The sequence below is a fragment of the Lithobates pipiens genome, unplaced genomic scaffold, assembly GCF_037356315.1.
Source record: "Lithobates pipiens isolate NorthernLeopardFrog02 unplaced genomic scaffold, aLitPip1_a1.2 Scaffold_71, whole genome shotgun sequence".
In the NCBI taxonomy this organism is placed as follows: Eukaryota; Metazoa; Chordata; class Amphibia; order Anura; family Ranidae; genus Lithobates; species Lithobates pipiens.
In genome coordinates, this window is record NW_027507894.1 from 1,812,207 (window position 1) to 1,829,465 (window position 17,259).

At 49.2% G+C, this 17,259-nt stretch overlaps 1 protein-coding gene across 3 annotated transcripts; it reads left to right on the top strand.

Annotated features, from left to right (window-relative positions):
- Positions 1-8,798: 8,798 nt before the first annotated feature.
- Positions 8,799-14,792, top strand: LOC143959355 (uncharacterized). Of its 3 annotated transcripts, XM_077468018.1 has the most exons (3): positions 8,799-9,815; positions 12,372-12,477; positions 13,553-14,782. In XM_077468018.1, the coding sequence occupies exons 1-3, from the start codon at positions 9,035-9,037 to the stop codon at positions 13,725-13,727; spliced, it is 1,062 nt and encodes a 353-aa protein (XP_077324144.1). In that variant the 5' UTR covers positions 8,799-9,034; the 3' UTR covers positions 13,728-14,782. The 3 variants fall into 3 exon arrangements, with proteins under 3 accessions (XP_077324144.1, XP_077324143.1, XP_077324142.1); XM_077468017.1 differs by lacking the exon at positions 12,372-12,477 and having other exon boundaries at positions 8,802-9,815; positions 13,553-14,674; XM_077468016.1 differs by lacking the exon at positions 8,799-9,815 and having other exon boundaries at positions 9,836-12,477; positions 13,553-14,792.
- The last annotated feature ends 2,467 nt before the right edge of the window (positions 14,793-17,259 follow it).

Sequence of the window (17,259 nt, forward strand, 5' to 3'; positions counted from 1 at the left end):
GCACCATATAACCCATGCTGTAACATCTTTACATGTGGCTTACAATGTTTTTTCTACCTATAAATATCCATCATTAAACGGAACATTCAAGAGGATTGATCGTCTGCCTTTCCATACAGTGAGTTTATTCATTGAGTTAAGCTGTCTGAATTGATGCCACGGCTAGTAAAAGAGCTGGAAGAAGGAGCGGAGGCTCGGCAAGAAGAACCAAAGAGGGGGACAAGACCCCCGAAGTCAGAAGAAGTGGCGGCGGCGACAGAAGACCGGGCCACCGCTAGTAAAAGAGCTAAAGGAAGAAAGCAGAGGCCCGGCAAGAAGAACCGAAGAGCGGGACAAGACCCCCGACGAGGGGGACAAGACCCCCGAAGTCGTAAAAAGACCCCCAAGGCGGTGATGAAGAAGATAGCGGAGGAGTCCAGCGGGAAGACCCCCCAAGACGGAAGAAGACCCCTGGAGCCCGTGCAATACATTTTTTGAAACCCTGTGTTGTGTTTTATTTACATTTTTTTCACCAGGTGAATGGGTAGGGGTAGGCCCTTGTCCTCATCAACATGGGGACAAGGTGCTTTGGGGTGGGGGGGCGCACGGCCAAAGCACCCCCCCATGTTGAGGGCACGCGGCCTGGTACGGCTCAGGAGGGGGGCACTCGCTCATTCCCACCCCCTTTCCCGACCAGCCGGGCTGCATGCTCGGATAAGGGTCTGATATGGATATCGGGGGGACCCCCACACCGTTTTTTCAGCGTAGGGCTTCCCCTTTAAGTCCATACCAGGTCGTGTCAATCTCGCCCATGGAGGCAGCGACATTGACCTCCTGCGCTAGTCCTGTCTACCTGGAGCCTCGTTCAAAATGAAAGAACTCTCCGTCCATTCATTTCAAAAGTCCAGCGGACTCCCGCCATAGTCCGGCGGACCTAGTCCACCAGAAAAGTCTGGTTGTGTGTGGACAGGTACGCTCGTTCGGAAAGTCCAGCAGACTAAGTCCGCTGGATAATCTGATTGTGTGTACACGGCATAAGAGGGAATCCTGCAGACTCTGATGTAAGGGGTTACTCTGCGCTGGCGGGGTTATAGTAACCTGACCTTCTGTAAATTGAGAAATATGTTTTTGACTTTTGTTTAACTTAAACACATAGCTGATAACATTAGCTATGTGTTTATAGCTCAAATATTGATATTTGCTCTGTTTAGCACTAAAAACAGTTATTTTAGGTACTTTTTTGTAGTGCCGGCAAAGAATGTGGATCTGCCAGTAAATTTCATGATTTTTTGCCAGTAAAAAATTGGTGCCGTTTGTAAATTTTGTCCTTCTGCCATTAAATTTCACTTCTAGGGATTAGCAACACTAGTCAAGTCCCAGCACTGAGCTCCGGTAACTAGGCTGACAGGGGTTTGCTAGTGTCATGCAGTGAGTCAGGATATCTTCTGTACCTGGGCTCCCTCCCGCAGTGATTCCCCTCTGACTGTAGCAGCTGAGCCGACATCTCTCCCTCCTGAGCCTGAACACAGCCCACTGAGGATCCTCCTCCTCAGCTCCACAGTACACAGACAGGAGGCGGAGGAGCCGGGGAGAAGAGATCTTACACTGCAGGAGCTGTGCTGATTCTGAGGTCTGTGTATAGTTTGTGGATAGGGGAGGGGGTTGGGGCAGGTAATGCATGGAGAAGGGGAATATAGGAAAAAATGTGCTGGGGGGGGTCTTTGAGGGAAGAGGACACGTGCTAGTAGAGGGGATTTCAAAACAAACCCCCCCTTTCCCAAAGCAATGAGTTGCTACTTTCCCCTCTCTGCCCCCACCCCAGGGGGCCCCTCTGTGCCCCCATCCTAGGGGTCCAGGGGTGTACACATTTTTTAGCCTCAGCAGAAATTATACACCCTGTCACGCTTGGCATGGGGCTTGCTCTGCAAAGGTTGTGCAACCTTATGCAGTACAGCGACCAAGTGGCTAAAGCAGGCTATAAGGAGGCGTTGTATTGCCTCATCACTTCACCTGCTTTAACCCCTTGGATCCCACACTAGCATGCTGCTACTGCGTGCATTACACATGGTTGCTAGGTGTTTGCAGAGTGGCCCTATTCATAGTCACTTTATTGGGTCACAATCACCCAACAAAAGCATCAGGGAGTATAATTCCTGCCGCAGCATGTGTACATCCTCAGCTGCTGCCTCTGCAGCTAAAGGGGGATAGAGACCAATGTATGTAATGTGGGCAGTGTAGCAGGGACATGGGGGGGCCATGATCTCCTATTGCCCGGGGGCCCCATGAGTTATCAGTCTGCCCCTGCCACTGACCATTATTTTGCTTCAAAGTGGTTTATTTTAAAAAAAAATCCTAAACTTCCCTCTTAAATTGGGGTGCATGTTATACACCAACGTCTGTTATACTCTGATAAATACGGTAATTACCCCCTTTGATGCTGATCTCATTCCTATCACTTCTTATATATCTTTGACATTTTTTTTTTTTTACCCAAATCTTTCAATGCATTACAAAGAACAGAGAAGAGTTTCTAAACCCAATAAATTAACCAGTTCCTGACCAGCGCACACCGATGTATGTCGGCAGAATGGCACAGGCAGGCATATTGGCGTACAGGTACATCCAATCTTTAATGCCGCTCTGCCATTGCAAGTGCGGCGCCGGCTTGTCGGGACCCCATGAGTCCGGTCGCGGGTCCCGCGGACTCGATCGCCTCACGGGGTGGCTGAATGGAGAGATGCCATTGTAAATAGCATCTCCCCGTTCTGCCTAGCATCAAGTGACGTTGATCTCTGCTCCATGTGATTACAGCAGAGATCAGTGTTCACTAAATGAAACCCCAGCCCCCAACAGTTAGTAACACACCCCTGGGACCACTTAACCCCTACACTGCCACCCACTGGTTAACCTCTTCACTGCCAGTGTCATTTACACAGGAATCACTGCAACGGTCCCAAAAATGTGTCAAAAATGTCCGATGTGTCCACCATAATGTCGCAGTCACAATAAAAATCGCTGATCGCCGCCATTACTAATAAAAAAATAAATTATTAATAAAAAATGCCATAAAACTATCCCCTATTTTGTAAACGCTATAACTTTTGTGCAAACCAATCAATAATCACTTATTGTGTTTTTTTTACCAAAAATATGTAGAAGAATACGTATCAGCCTAAACTGAGGGAAAAAAAATGTTTTTTTATATATTTTTGGGGGATATTTATTATAAGAAAAAGTAAAAAATAATGCGTTTTTTTCTAAATTGTCGCTCTATTTTTGTTTATAGCGCAAAAAATAAAAACCGCAGAGGTGATCAAATACCACCAAAAGAAAGCTCTATTTGTGGGAAAAAAAGAACGTCAATTTTGTTTGGGAACCACGCCGCATGACTGCGCAATTGTCAGTTAAAGCGACGCAGTGCCGAATCGCAAAAAGTGGTCTGGTCTTTGGCCAGCAAAATGGTCCGGGGCTGAAGTGGTTAATATTTTCAAATATTGATCTTTAAAGGTGACCATACACTGCAATCAGTTAGATCTTAAATAAAGTTGATTTAGTGAAACAGCCTGTTTGATTTCCTATAATTTGAATTAATTGTTCAAGTGCATCTTCCCATTACCTATTTTGCCTAAATATCAAGTTGTACAGAGATTTGCTAATCAGATTGCATAGTGCATGACCATCTTAAGTGCCAAATTTGGAATGTAGATGTGCCATGACCTACTTGTATTTTCCAAACAGTATTTTGTACACACGGTCGGACATTCGGATGGACAATGTCCTATATTTTGTGGTGGTTTGCCCTTTTCCACAGACTCCTTATTTCTTTTTCCTTTTCTTCCCAATTTGGTCACATTTCTTTGGTAATGTTTTGCTTGCTTAGGACACCTTAGGATGCACAATTAAGCACTTCCTTTTTATAGGCTCTTTTTACAGCCCCTATACACAGTCTATTTTCCATCCCTCTTCACCTATATATCGCTCTTTAGGTGTGTATAGGTTAATGTCTCATCTCACTTTAACTCTCATATCATATATATCTGTTTAAATTTGAAGAGTCCTTTACAACCCCCCGCATCTGCCGTGGGAGGAAACCGATGGGTCCTGTGATCTACTGCTTCCTCCTTTGTGGGTGAGCTGATCCCCTCGCTATTTAAATTATTGTAACTCTTCTGTTATGTCATTATATGATTAGCTGCTATTTGATTATTTGCAAATATTTTTATTTACTCTGTAGACTATCCTCCTGAAGAAGCGGTTCGCCGCGAAACCGGTAGAGGAAACGTTTCTGTACCCCTCTTCAATAGAAACCTTACGGGGTTACCCGTCGGTAGTTTATTAAATTGTGGTGTATATGATTTTAGCAATATGAAAGTTTTGATGGATTTCATTTTTTTGTCCTTATTAAATTACTTGTAATTTTTTTATAACAAAGTCTTTTATGATTTATTTAGTACCGCAATAGTCCCCTCAACAAACATTTTTGGGTGTGGATATCAAGGGAGCAGCCTCAGCAACTGCCCCAATATCCTTAGAATTCCCAATTCTTGACAATTATCAATTGGGATGATGGTACTGTTATATGTATTACGTATATTTTGTATTTGAGGCTATACTCAGTCTATGGCTATATTCATGGGGTGGATAATACACCCAGGGTGGATAACACACCCGTTTTTAAGAGGCACCAACCTCTGAACAGCAACAGTGGTGGGTGTCTCTTTTGAGTGCCTCTATTTTTTGTATCTAGATATACATTACTTTACTTATTTTTTCACCACGATAGCTAGTGGGATTGTCATTCCTTATGCCGTCGGTGACACTGAAGTATGGTTGTTCCCATGCTTTGTTTATTACATTATTACCTTGATTATACGATGTTTGTAGTATTATTGTTTATATATTATTTTTGTATTTTGTGAATAGTGTTGCTGTAAAGGAGATCCGCTCCCCCCAGGGGGAAGCTTGGGTCTTTTCTTGGATCCTTTGTTGTGTTCTCCTGTCTGGCAGATGTGCGCTCGCCCTGGTGGGTCCCTTATTTTGGGTCCTTCTTGTGCTGGATGCGCCCGGACCTTTGGTCCATGGGCCCCTCCGGCACGCACATGCGCTGTGCGCACATCCATGCACAGTGCGTCCGCATCAGCGTGCGCGATGGTTGCATGGCCGTGCGAGTGCGCGGTGTGGGTGGGCGGACCCCCGTGACATCAGACGCCGCCGTTTAGCGGCGTGCGCTGATGCCGGAAGGGTTGGGGGCTTAAATAGTGGTCTGTGTTAGACCACTGTTGAGCAGTTTTCAGGACTCCACATGCCGGGTTGCGCTGTTGGACATGTCTATACAGGTTAGAGTATTGCTGTTTTTGTACCCGATGACTAGGACCTCTAGTACCCTAGGTCTCCTGGTCTTATCTTACTTTATGCCTTTTTTCATATGTGCTTAAAGTGATTGCTCTGTGTGTACCCCCACAGATGGCGATCAATACCCAGGTTCATGTTTGTTTCCTGGCTAATGAATTACCATATTAATTATCATGATTACCTGGTGTGCTAACCTGCAATACACCTGTGGTGTCCATCTACAACAGCAACCTGTGCATACATGCTTACCAGTTCCTCCCTTTGGGGAGTGTATTATATATATAGTAGGTGATACCTGCCCTGCACACTATACATTTGCATTCCTTGGCTACTATGGTGTTGCCCTGTTCGATCTCCCTCTATGAACATGGGTGGTGTGCACTGGATAATATAGCACAAACGGTATGTTTGGCTTTTACTTTCACACTTGTTTCACTTATATCCTTTTTACCCTATATTTTGTGGTGGTTTGCCCTTTTCCACAGACTCCTTATTTATTTTTCCTTTTCTTCCCAATTTGGTCACATTTCTTTGGTAATGTTTTGCTTGCTTAGGACACCTTAGGATGCACAATTAAGCACTTCCTTTTTATAGGCTCTTTTTACAGCCCCTATACACAGTCTATTTTCCATCCCTCTTCACCTATATATCGCTCTTTAGGTGTGTATAGGTTAATGTCTCATCTCACTTTAACTCTCATATCATATATATCTGTTTAAATTTGAAGAGTCCTTTACAACCCCCCGCATCTGCCGTGGGAGGAAACCGATGGGTCCTGTGATCTACTGCTTCCTCCTTTGTGGGTGAGCTGATCCCCTCGCTATTTAAATTATTGTAACTCTTCTGTTATGTCATTATATGATTCGCTGCTATTTGATTATTTGCAAATATTTTTATTTACTCTGTAGACTATCCTCCTGAAGAAGCGGTTCGCCGCGAAACCGGTAGAGGAAACGTTTCTGTACCCCTCTTCAATAGAAACCTTACGGGGTTACCCGTCGGTAGTTTATTAAATTGTGGTGTATATGATTTTAGCAATATGAAAGTTTTGATGGATTTCATTTTTTTGTCCTTATTAAATTACTTGTAATTTTTTTATAACAAAGTCTTTTATGATTTATTTAGTACCGCAATAGTCCCCTCAACAAACATTTTTGGGTGTGGATATCAAGGGAGCAGCCTCAGCAACTGCCCCAATATCCTTAGAATTCCCAATTCTTGACAATTATCAATTGGGATGATGGTACTGTTATATGTATTACGTATATTTTGTATTTGAGGCTATACTCAGTCTATGGCTAGGACCGTGTTGTCGGATAATCCGACTGTGTGTGGTCTCCATCGGACTGTTTCCGTCGGAGTATCCAACGGACCAAGTTTTCCAACTTGTCTATAAAATTTTCTGACAACATGCTCCGATCGGACATAGTCCGATCATGTGTAGCCTACTCCGACAGACAAGGTGCCACGCATGCTCACAATCAAATTCGGAAGCGCTCGCTCAGGTAAAACTACTGCTCGTAATCGATTATAGCACATTCGTCACACTGCAATGTTAAAAATTCTTTCATGCAGCGCATTATCTTGTTCTTAACAATGCTGCAAGAATGAACTTGTTTTGATGCTCATATTCACACACACACTTCTCCCGAACGTATTTCTTTAGGCTTTTTACTAATTTCAGCAATACAATATTTTAAATCATCACATCTACACAATCTTTTTTTTTGTTGTATTTTTTTATTTTTTATTTTGTGGATGTTTTTTTTTACTCAACATCTCCTTTTTTGACAGTTTACTCATCTTTGCATTTTTTTGGGTGTGTTTTGTGTGTCAACTTACCACAACACCATTATTATCTTTTTTGTATTTTGTTTTTCTTTTTTAATCTACAGGAGTTTGTTTGGTGTTGGTGCCCCTTGTTATTAATTTCACTTTGTATTTTTGAAATGTACCTGCCTACTCACAAATAAACTGTCCTTTTTGAAGTAAAACACATACGCAAGTATTTCTTCAAACAAAAAAACCTTTATTTAGGTGTGAGTAACAAATAAAGAGGGAGGCAGCGCTGGAGAAACTTGGGAGATTAGCGAAACCTTTGGCCCCCAGGGCACACATCAACTATTTAAACGCAAAAATTGGTGGCCTGAGGAGTACATGTCTGAGGGAGGGAAGTCTGGTCCTGAAGTCCAAAAAACCCAGAACAGCAGCAGATGACATCTATGTTCCCAGGCTGTGGTACTAGAAGAGGCTGCATCTTCTGTCAGACCAGACTGACCCCAGGTTATCACACTCTGGTCTTCCTTCCATGCTTCCTTCCAGGCTTTGGCTGTGGTGCTGGAGGTGTGGCAGAAGGAGGAGGAGGAGGAGGAGGGGCATGGGCCAAATCACACAAGTGTGTTGCTTGTGTGATTTGGCCCAACAGACCCTTGTTGAGGGTGTGGAGAATTAGCTCCTCACACAAGATCTTTTGCCCCTCCTCCATTTGCTGAAGTTTACATGCAGCTAAGGCGGCAAAGGCCTCTTGATAGTAGGGGGTGGCTTGGAGACCCAAAGGTTTTGGCTACTACTGTCTATTGATATGTGAAACACTTTCTAAAATCAGCAATTAGAGAGCAAAAAACAATTTAATATCATTCATTTTTACTCCCAAAATATGTACAACAATACTATACCTGGCTCAAGCTGGGCTCCTCCAGTTCTTCCTGAGTGGAAGGCCCAGGTTGGGTGTCGGAAGACTCAGCGGGTGTGGAATGTAGCATAGAAGGATGCGTGGAAGGAAGGGTAGAGAGTGATTCCCTGTCATCAGCCTGGTCTGACAGAAACTGCATCCTGTCATAATACCACAGCCTGGGGACATAAACTTCATCTGCTGCAGCTCCAGATTGCATGGACTTCAGCACCTTGTTCCGCTCCCTCAGATATGTACTCCTCAGGCCACCAATTTTCACTTTTAAATATTGGATGTTTGCCCTGGGGACCACCGACTTCACAAACTCAACCAGTTTCTTCATCGTTGCCTGCCTCTTTAGTTTGTTACTGTAATGTGGGTGCGTCGATTGCCACAGGCAGGGCAGCTCCCTGTATTTATCGATGAACAGAGGGAGGAAACTGTGGTCATTGAAACCGTCCATAATCTATGCAAGACCCAACACAAGACAAACCCTAATGTCAGGCTAAACTCCACTAATGCAGGCCTCAATCTAGAAGCAGTATAGGCTAGTGATGTACCAAGTTAAAAATTGTACCTTAGTTTGCACTATCGTCGCGTCAGCTTCTCCCTCTGTTCACAGATCATACGTGCGATTTATATACAGTGCGCATGCGTGAAACTCCGCCTGCCCCTGATGTTCTTTCTAGACTATTCCCTGCCCCTTCTCTTTCGGCGCAGTGGGGAGAGCACATGGCGGACAGAACGCAGGTGCGCAATCAGAGTTCCACTGACGAGGAGGGCGAGGAAAGCCCCGAGCCTGAAACGTCACGATCCAGGGAGCCCCGGAATGACACGTACTGAAGGGGAGGGGTAATGGAGGGGCGGGCATGACCGGGTGCCTAGAGACACCAAGACAGAGGATAGGTGGAGGAAGAGAAACACGCAAGGGGGAGGAGCCATATAAAAGGGGGGCGGAGCCGGAACGGGACCAGTCTCGAGGGGAAGACATCAGAGGAGGCAGCTTTCCAGCGCTGCTCCTCTCTGGGCAAAATGGCGGCGATCGAGCACGTGTTGGAGCGGCTGCGGGCTCAAGCGGAGGTGCGGGGTTCGGAGTGGCTAACCGAGCAGGTGGAGCGCTGGATGGGTGAGACGGAGGCAGGCACGAGTAGCGGGGAGCCGGTGCTGCGGGCCCGGAGGTCTCGGCCTCCGGCGCGCTTTTCGCCGGGACCCGCCCCTCGGCCACCTCGTGATCGGCGGAGCCCGGGGGCGGACAGGTCGGTCCCCCCCGCAAAACGGAGACAGCAGGATGATCGGGGCCTGGGGCGGTCTGCACGCCGCCGGCCTACCCCGGGGGGCGGGGCCACGGGCCACGATGGCGCCGGCTCCCCGCCGTCCAGCCCGGCGACCGTTCGCGTGGGGGACCCCTGTGGGGGGCCCTGCACGAGCAGGGGGACAGCCAGCGGTGCGGAGGGTTCTGCAAGACGGACGGAGTCGGCCTACAGGGGGGCACGGGCGGTGGGTGGGGGGCGCCGGGCGGATGCGGGCTTACTTGATGGACAGACTGGAGGACTGACGCCCAGGGGTGGTGCGGGGGGGCGCCCTAGGTCTGGTTCTCTACGCCAGTCTGGGAGCAAGGCCCCTGTGGTGAAGGATCTTCCCAGCCACCTGCTTGCTGCGGCCTCTGGGAGCGGATCGCCCAGGGGGCTTCTGGCGCCTGCGGAGAGGGAAGAGGAGGACCGGTCGGAGGGAGAACTGTCCGCTGAAGACGACGTGGTTCCCCCGGCGGTGGAGAGCGGCAACGCGGCTGCGGGACGTGTTCCTGGTCGGCCCGGTAAGTCAGTACCTACTGTTTTCTCTGATGTTTTGCAGGGGTTGCTGGGGGTGGTGCAAGGGGCGGCTGGTTCAGCGGCGCCTCCGGCGCCGCTGGGTGGGGTGTCGGTGGCGGGGTCGGGTCAGGTGGACCCGGGGCCCGCGCCGCCCATGCAGGGTTTGTTGGAGGGATTGCGGGCTTTGGTGGACAGGTTTGGGGGGGATGGGGGATCTCCTGCCCTGACGGCGCCTTGGGGGGCTGGTAAGGTAGCGGGGGCGGCGGGGGTCCCGCCGGCTGCGGGTGGGGAACCCGCGGCGTCCGCAACGGCGGTGCCGGTGGTGGGCGGGGGGTCCGGTGGGGAGGAGGCGGCCGCGACACCCAGCCGTACTGATGTGGTTCGGATTGGGGATGCGGCGCGTTGTGAGGTGTACGTCTGCTTCGAGGGACCGCTCGGGGCGCACCTGAAGCCGGAGGTGCGGGAGAAAATTGCAAAAGGTGAGTATGTGGAGATATTCTCGCTGCTCCCACTGGAAAAATTCAATTTGGATCGGGTCAAGCCCAATGACACGAAAAAAGACGATGAGGAAAAGAGGCGTTATAGGCTGATACCGCGTACGTTTGCGAATTGGTTGCAGGCGTTCGCGATTTTGGCGAGCGTCATCGGCGAAAAGAACCCCGAGCACTGCTCGGCGTTGTTTTGCTATATGGACGCCATTGGGGAGGCACACCGGGTGTACGGGGGGGTGGCATGGCTCCGGTACGACGAACAGTTCCGGCAGCGGAAGGCGGTGCGTCAGGAGTTGCGGTGGGATCACAAGGACATCAGCCTCTGGATGAGGCTGATGTCCTCCGCCCGGGCCCCGCCTCAGTTTTTTCAGGGGGGGGCCGGGGGTACACCCTCCTCAGGACTGTCGGCCGGAAAGAAGTGGGGGGTGTGCTGGTCTTTTAACGAGGGTGCCTGCAAGTTTGGAAGTGCGTGCCGGTTCAAGCACGAGTGTTCCGGCTGCGGGGGGGCTCACGCCCTGTCTCGCTGCTTTAAAAGGGGAAAGCGTCCCGGCGACGCTGCTAACAAGAGGGAAGACGCCGGTGAGGGTGGAAAGGATGCTTCCTTTCCTAAGTAGGTACCCGGACAGGGTGGCTGCGCGGCTGCTGGCCGAGGGGTTCCGGGAGGGTTTCCGGATTCCCTGTGACTTGAAGGTGGTGCCGCCGGTGGCGCGAAACCTCAGGTCGGCCTTGCAGCACCCTACGGTGGTGGACGAAAAGTTGGGGAAGGAAGTGGCGCTGGGTCGGATGGGGGGGCCGTTTACGGTTAAGCCGTGGGACTCGCTGGTGGTGTCCCCCTTGGGGGTTGTCCCCAAGAAGGAGCCGGGCAAGTTTCGGCTCATACACCACTTGTCGTTTCCAAAGGGGGGTTCGGTCAATGATTTCATTGACCCGGACGTCTGTGCGGTGTCGTATACGTCATTTGACGCGGCTGTTCGGTGGGTGCGGCGCTACGGCCGGGGAGCGCTCATGGCCAAGGCGGACATTGAGTCGGCTTTCCGGTTGCTGCCGGTGCACCCGGACAGTTTTCGGTGGTTGGGTTGTCACTGGCGGGAGCAGTTCTACGTGGACAAGTGTTTGCCTATGGGCTGCTCCGTTTCTTGCTCCGTGTTCGAGCAGTTTAGTTCGTTCCTGGAGTGGGTGGTGCGGGATGTTTCCGGCATTGAGTCAATCATTCACTACTTGGACGATTTTCTCTGCATCGGCCCCCATGCCTCCGCTGTGTGTGCGATTCTCTTGTCCACGTTGCAGCACATCGCAGGCGTTTTTGGGGTGCCATTGGCGGCCGAAAAGACGGAGGGCCCAGTGGGGGTGTTGAGTTTCTTGGGTATAGTGATAGATTCGGCGGCTATGGAGTGCAGGTTGCCGGATGACAAGTTGGCGGATTTGCAGCGGGCGATTCGGGAGATCCAGGGCCGTCGGAAGGTTCAGCTGACGACCTTGCAGTCCTTGCTGGGCAAACTGAACTTTGCGTGCCGCATCATCCCGATGGGCCGGGTGTTCTGCCGGCGGCTGTCGGCGGCGACGGCGGGGGTGCGGGCGCCCACGCACTTCATTCGGTTGACGGAGGAGCACCGGGACGACTTGGGGGTGTGGCATGATTTCTTGTCCTCCTATAACGGCAGGGCGGTGTGGATGTCGGGGCCGGTGAGCAACTTCGATGTCGCATTGGTCACCGACGCAGCAGGGTCTACGGGCTATGGTGCGTTTTTCCAGGGCAGGTGGAGTGCGGAACCTTGGCCGCGCTCGTGGAAGGAAGCGGGTTTCCTGGGTAACCTGGTGTTGCTGGAACTCTTTCCGATTGTGTTGGCTCTGGAGCTGTGGGGGGAGAGTTGCAGGGATTTGAAGCTGCGCATCAACTGTGACAACATGGGTGTGGTGCAGGTGGTGAATCGCATGTCTGCCTCCTCCCCTCCTGTTATCAGACTGTTGCGCCAATTGGTCCTTAGGTGCCTGCGTTTGAATGTGTTTTTGTATGCTGTGCATATACCTGGGGTGGAGAATGCCTTAGCTGACTCCCTGTCTCGTTTCCAGTGGGACAAGTTCCGGGAACTGGCACCTGGCGCGGAGGCAGTCGGGATTCCGTGCCCGGGGTGGATTTGGGCGCTGCCCTTGGAGTCGCCGCGGGCTGGATACGCAGGTCTGTAAGTGGGGCTACCTGGACGGCATACGTGAAGGTATGGCGGGAATGGCAGGAGTTGGTGCGAGAGGTGGACGGAACTGGGGGAGCCGGGGATGGGCGCTTGCTGGCACTTTATTTTGTGGTCCGGAACGTGGAGAGTGGGCGCTCGGCGGCAGTGATCGATCGGAAACTGGCGGGCTTGTCATTCCTTTTTAAGTTGTTGGGGTCGGAGGATTGGTCGAAGGGTTTTTGGATACGTCAGATGCTGAAGGGTTTTCGGAAGCAGTCGAAGAGGGGGGACACGAGACGTCCGGTGACGTTTGGGGTCTTGGTGGCCATTTGTGGTACATTGGTTTCGGTTTGCACGTCTCCGTTCGAGGTGCGGTTGTTCACGGCGGCCTTTTCATTGGCTTTTTACGGGGCTTTTCGGATTGGGGAGTTGGTCAGCCCGTCCCGGAAAGTTCCTGGGGGGCTGGGGGATCATGATGTTCGGGTGGCAGGATCAGTGGTGGAGATAACTCTTAGGCGTTCGAAGACGGACCAACGGGGTAGGGGTGTGAACATTTGCTTATTCAGTTTGGCAGGGTCACAGGTTTGCCCTGTAGAAGCGGTTCGGAGTTACCGAGCGGTTAGGCCGGGGAGTCCGGGTCCATTCCTTGTCCACGCGGACGGGTCTTTCCTGTCCAGATTCCAGTTCGTGGCGGTTTTCCGGCGAAGTTTGGCGCTTAATGGTTGGGAGGAGTCGGAATATGCTTCACACTCCTTCCGCATCGGGGCGGCCACAGAGGCGGCCCGGTGCGGGTTGGATGAGGCGGCGGTACGAAGGATTGGTCGTTGGGAGTCGCGTAGGTTTAGGTCATACGTTCGACCTCAGTTAGCGGTTGGGCGGTCCAGGGAGTGGGATGGCCCTTAGTTGTATTCCTGGTTGGTTGGTAATACGGAATGCGATACAGGAACCGTTCCTGGGACTGATGGAGTTTTTTCCACGGGGGTAGGGTTGGGATCTCCGTGGGGTGGTAAGGGCAGTGGTTAGTGGTTTTGCTGTGGGGTTATTGTTTTTCGGGGATCAGCAGGTTTTGGTTTCTCGTTTCAGATGGAGGTTCACCGCGCCTCGTTTGGATCGTGGGCCACTCCTACGTGTGTTGGGGGGCCAGGAGAGGAGACATGAGACCTGCGGGGAGGCAACTGGGGATTTCCAGGGCAGAAGCGGAATTGCGATGGTTGGGGATACCAGGAATGCGGTGGGAGAGGGTGGTGAGTGTGGTTGAAAGGTTCGTGTGGCTGCATGGGCCCCCGGATGTGTTGGTTCTGCATGCTGGGGGGAATGACCTGGGAGCCCGGAAAGTCCGGGATTTACTGAATGACATTAAGGCGGATTTTCTGAAGCTGCGTGCTAGGTTTCCCAGTACGATCCTGCTGTGGTCGGATATTGTCGCCCGGACGCAGTGGAGATGGGCAAGGTCAGTGGCCAGCATTCAGAAGACGAGGATCCGGGTGAATAAGGTGGTGGGGAGATTCGTGATTCAGAATGGAGGGCTGGTGATCAGGCACAGGGAACTGGAGTCCAATGTGGGTCTGTACCTAAGGGGGGATGGGGTTCATCTCACGGATGTCGGGATTGACCTGTGGTCTTTGGGTTTACAGGGGGGGATCCAACAAGCTTTGAGGGTGTGGGGTTGCCCTCAAGGGTAAGGTGGTCACCCTTTTCAGGCTGTGGCGTGAGATTTCTGGTGGTCTTTGACGGTGGCGGTAAAACAGAGGTGATATAAAAGGGTGGGGGGGGCTCATTGGTATTATGGGCCCCTCAGTTGTATTCCCGAACGGTGGACGGAATACTGGGAGGTTTTTCACTGCAGGAATTGTTTGTCTCTGAGCGGTCACAGCGTGAGGCCTGGTATGGTAAAAAGGTAAAGCAGTGAGGTTGGTGTTTTTGGAATTAAAGTGGGTCACCGTCAGAGATCACCAGACTGGAGTTGATAAAAGTTGTTCAAGGTTTTGGTTTACAGTTGTAGATATATATTTATATATTTATATATTTATATACATATTTTGGAGGGAGTAAAATATTTTGGTTATGTTTAATAAAAGGCTGTTGTGGCCATTTTACTCCAAAGAAAAGGTGTGGTCTCATTATTATAGATATATAAGGGCTGGTATGGGACATTATTGAGAGGGGGACTGTTGGGCTACGCAGGTCATGGAGGAGAAGCTTTAAAGGCCTCAAACTTACCTTCATATAGTCCTTCTGCAGGACCTGAAGGATGGCAGAACAGGTCTCTGGAATAATGATCCCCAGAGCCTGGGGGGAGATGCCTGTGGAGAACTTGAGGTCCTGAAGGCTTCTCCCTGTCGCCAAGTAGCGCAACGTGGCGATGAGCATCTGCTCCAGAGTGATAGCCTGCCGCATGCAGGTATCCTGCCTGGTGATATAAGGGGACAGCAAAGCCAGCAGACGGTGAAAAACGGGGTCCGTCATCCAGAGATAATTCCTGAAATCATCAGGATTATTCTCCCGGATTTCACGGAGCAAAGGCATGTGCGAGAACTGGTCACGCTGACGCAACCAATTCTTGGTCCACAAACGCCTCCTCTCCCTGTTCATGGACCGGGCTTGTGTGAAAGCTAAAAGCCCAACACCAAGCCCCTGCACAACACAAACTCTACGACGAGTTCGTACATGAAACATGGTTTGAAATTTTTTTTCCCCCTTTTTGTTCATCCCTTTCCCCTTCCCTTCCTTCCCTCCCACCCCCTCCCCAAGTCATTGGTTTTTCTTTTTCTTTTTGTCTTTTTGTTTTCAATAAAATATTTTATTTTATTTTATTTTCTTCTTATGTGTATGTTATATCAAAAAAATACCTTTGTACATCAATTAATGTCATTATCAATTATTATCAACGTTGTACCGGTAATATATACCGTCTAATGTCTCGCTTTGCTTGGCCCAAGGTGGGTTTCATGGTTTGCACATTTGGGATCTCTGTTGCTCTCTATGAGTCCCACCCACATTGAGGAGCTTTGCTTTCTCCCTCCTTCCCTGCACCGCAATCCAGAGCCATATATTCTTTGATTTGGACTTGATACTCTGCTTCTTATCTTCCCTTGCTCCAAGTATGCAAGGGCATATGGACACCCAAGGGCGCAGCTGGGTATCATCCCCAGGCTGCGCCCGATTTTGAGGTGGCATGGAGCATGTAATCCCCTCTAGGGTTAAAAGCCATGATAACCGTCGTTTCTTCTGCCCTCTATGCTGACTTGTGTCTTCCCGCCCCCTGCAAGGGCGGAGAGTCAGCTTAGCCCCATTTCCATCAGCATTTGTCCAAATTAACCTCGTGTTAGCACTGAGGCATTATGGGGTTGGTAGTTCATACGCCGTTTTGAAAGGCTCTGCACATGCTCACTGCTTCCACCTATGGCTGTCCGCATCGAGCCGGTGACGTCAGACGCCGGCTCGATGGATGGGGGATATAAATAGGCAGCGCTGTCACTTCATCTGTAGCGCAGGTTCAGCACAGATACTACCGCCACGCTAACTTTTCCTCTTGGTAAATATATTTCTTTAGCTGAATTTTATACTGTTATAATACCGCCTCTCATCTTTCCATATCTATATCTAGTCATCCTTCTTTTTATTTACTTGTAGGTTCAGCCTGGCAGTGGCAGCATATCGCTGCACTCTGCAACTTATAAATCATCATAATGAATCAATTGATTCCTTTTTTGTAACTTGTTGCATTTGTATTGCACCAATACCATCATATGGAATTAACTCTTTCATCTCTGATTCTATCTACAGGTAAAAATAATTCTTATTCCTTCTACTCTCTTTAACAGTATTTTTGTAGTATATCCCCAGCAGCCACTTCTTTCAACCCTTCTACTAATTAGGCTTAATTAAAATTAATTGTTCCATCCCTCTGATAATAAGCATCTCATATCCTACTATGGAGGCATGTTTCTCAGCCCCATTTCCCTTTTATAATTTAGGGATTGATATTTACTTACCCATTTTGTTACAAACTAACATTTTTTAATACCTGTGCTGGACTTGTCATACTTGGTATTTATCTCTGGATTTTGTTTTTTGATCTTTGTAGCGCTTGTCTACCTCCATCTATGCCCTGCATGAGGCTGGGTTGTTTTTAGCATTTGATCCTGTCACCTAATTCTTGTCATCTATTTCACCTTCTGTTGGCCTGTGGGTTGCGATGCAGGAAATGAGTATATCTGGGTAAGCATTTGGACTGAGCAAATTGAGACCAACTTTATACCTAATGTTCTGAAATTTATGTGTATCTAAGTGTATGGCATAATTGTATTTTTTGTATTCTTAAACCTCTCTTTATGTTTATGTTCATGTTAGTTGCATACTCCCCTGAAGAAGCAAAAACGCGAAACATGTCGGGAGGATATATGATCATTCTCAGCAACTAACAATTTCAGGATCCCCTATATCTTGTGTCATGTAACTTTTTGTATAAAATGTGTATTTGATATTATATTTTTGCTATTTTGGTTTCTCCAAAATAATTTTAACATATTTCCAACATTAAAGCTATGAATTCTTTTTTAAGAAATCTCTGTCTCTTTAATTAATGTACCGTTAAAAAATCCCCTGCCCCCCCCCTCCCTTTTTCCTATTTGTGGATATAATATTTATAGAATTATTGGGGGATGAGGTACCTTTAACAGTAATGTGTCTCTGGGATAGTGTGGACCAACTTATTTCTATGGTTTGAAAATGGTCGGCTGGTCAGAACGGACAACAGAAAGCACCGATAAACAGCAATGCCTGAAAGA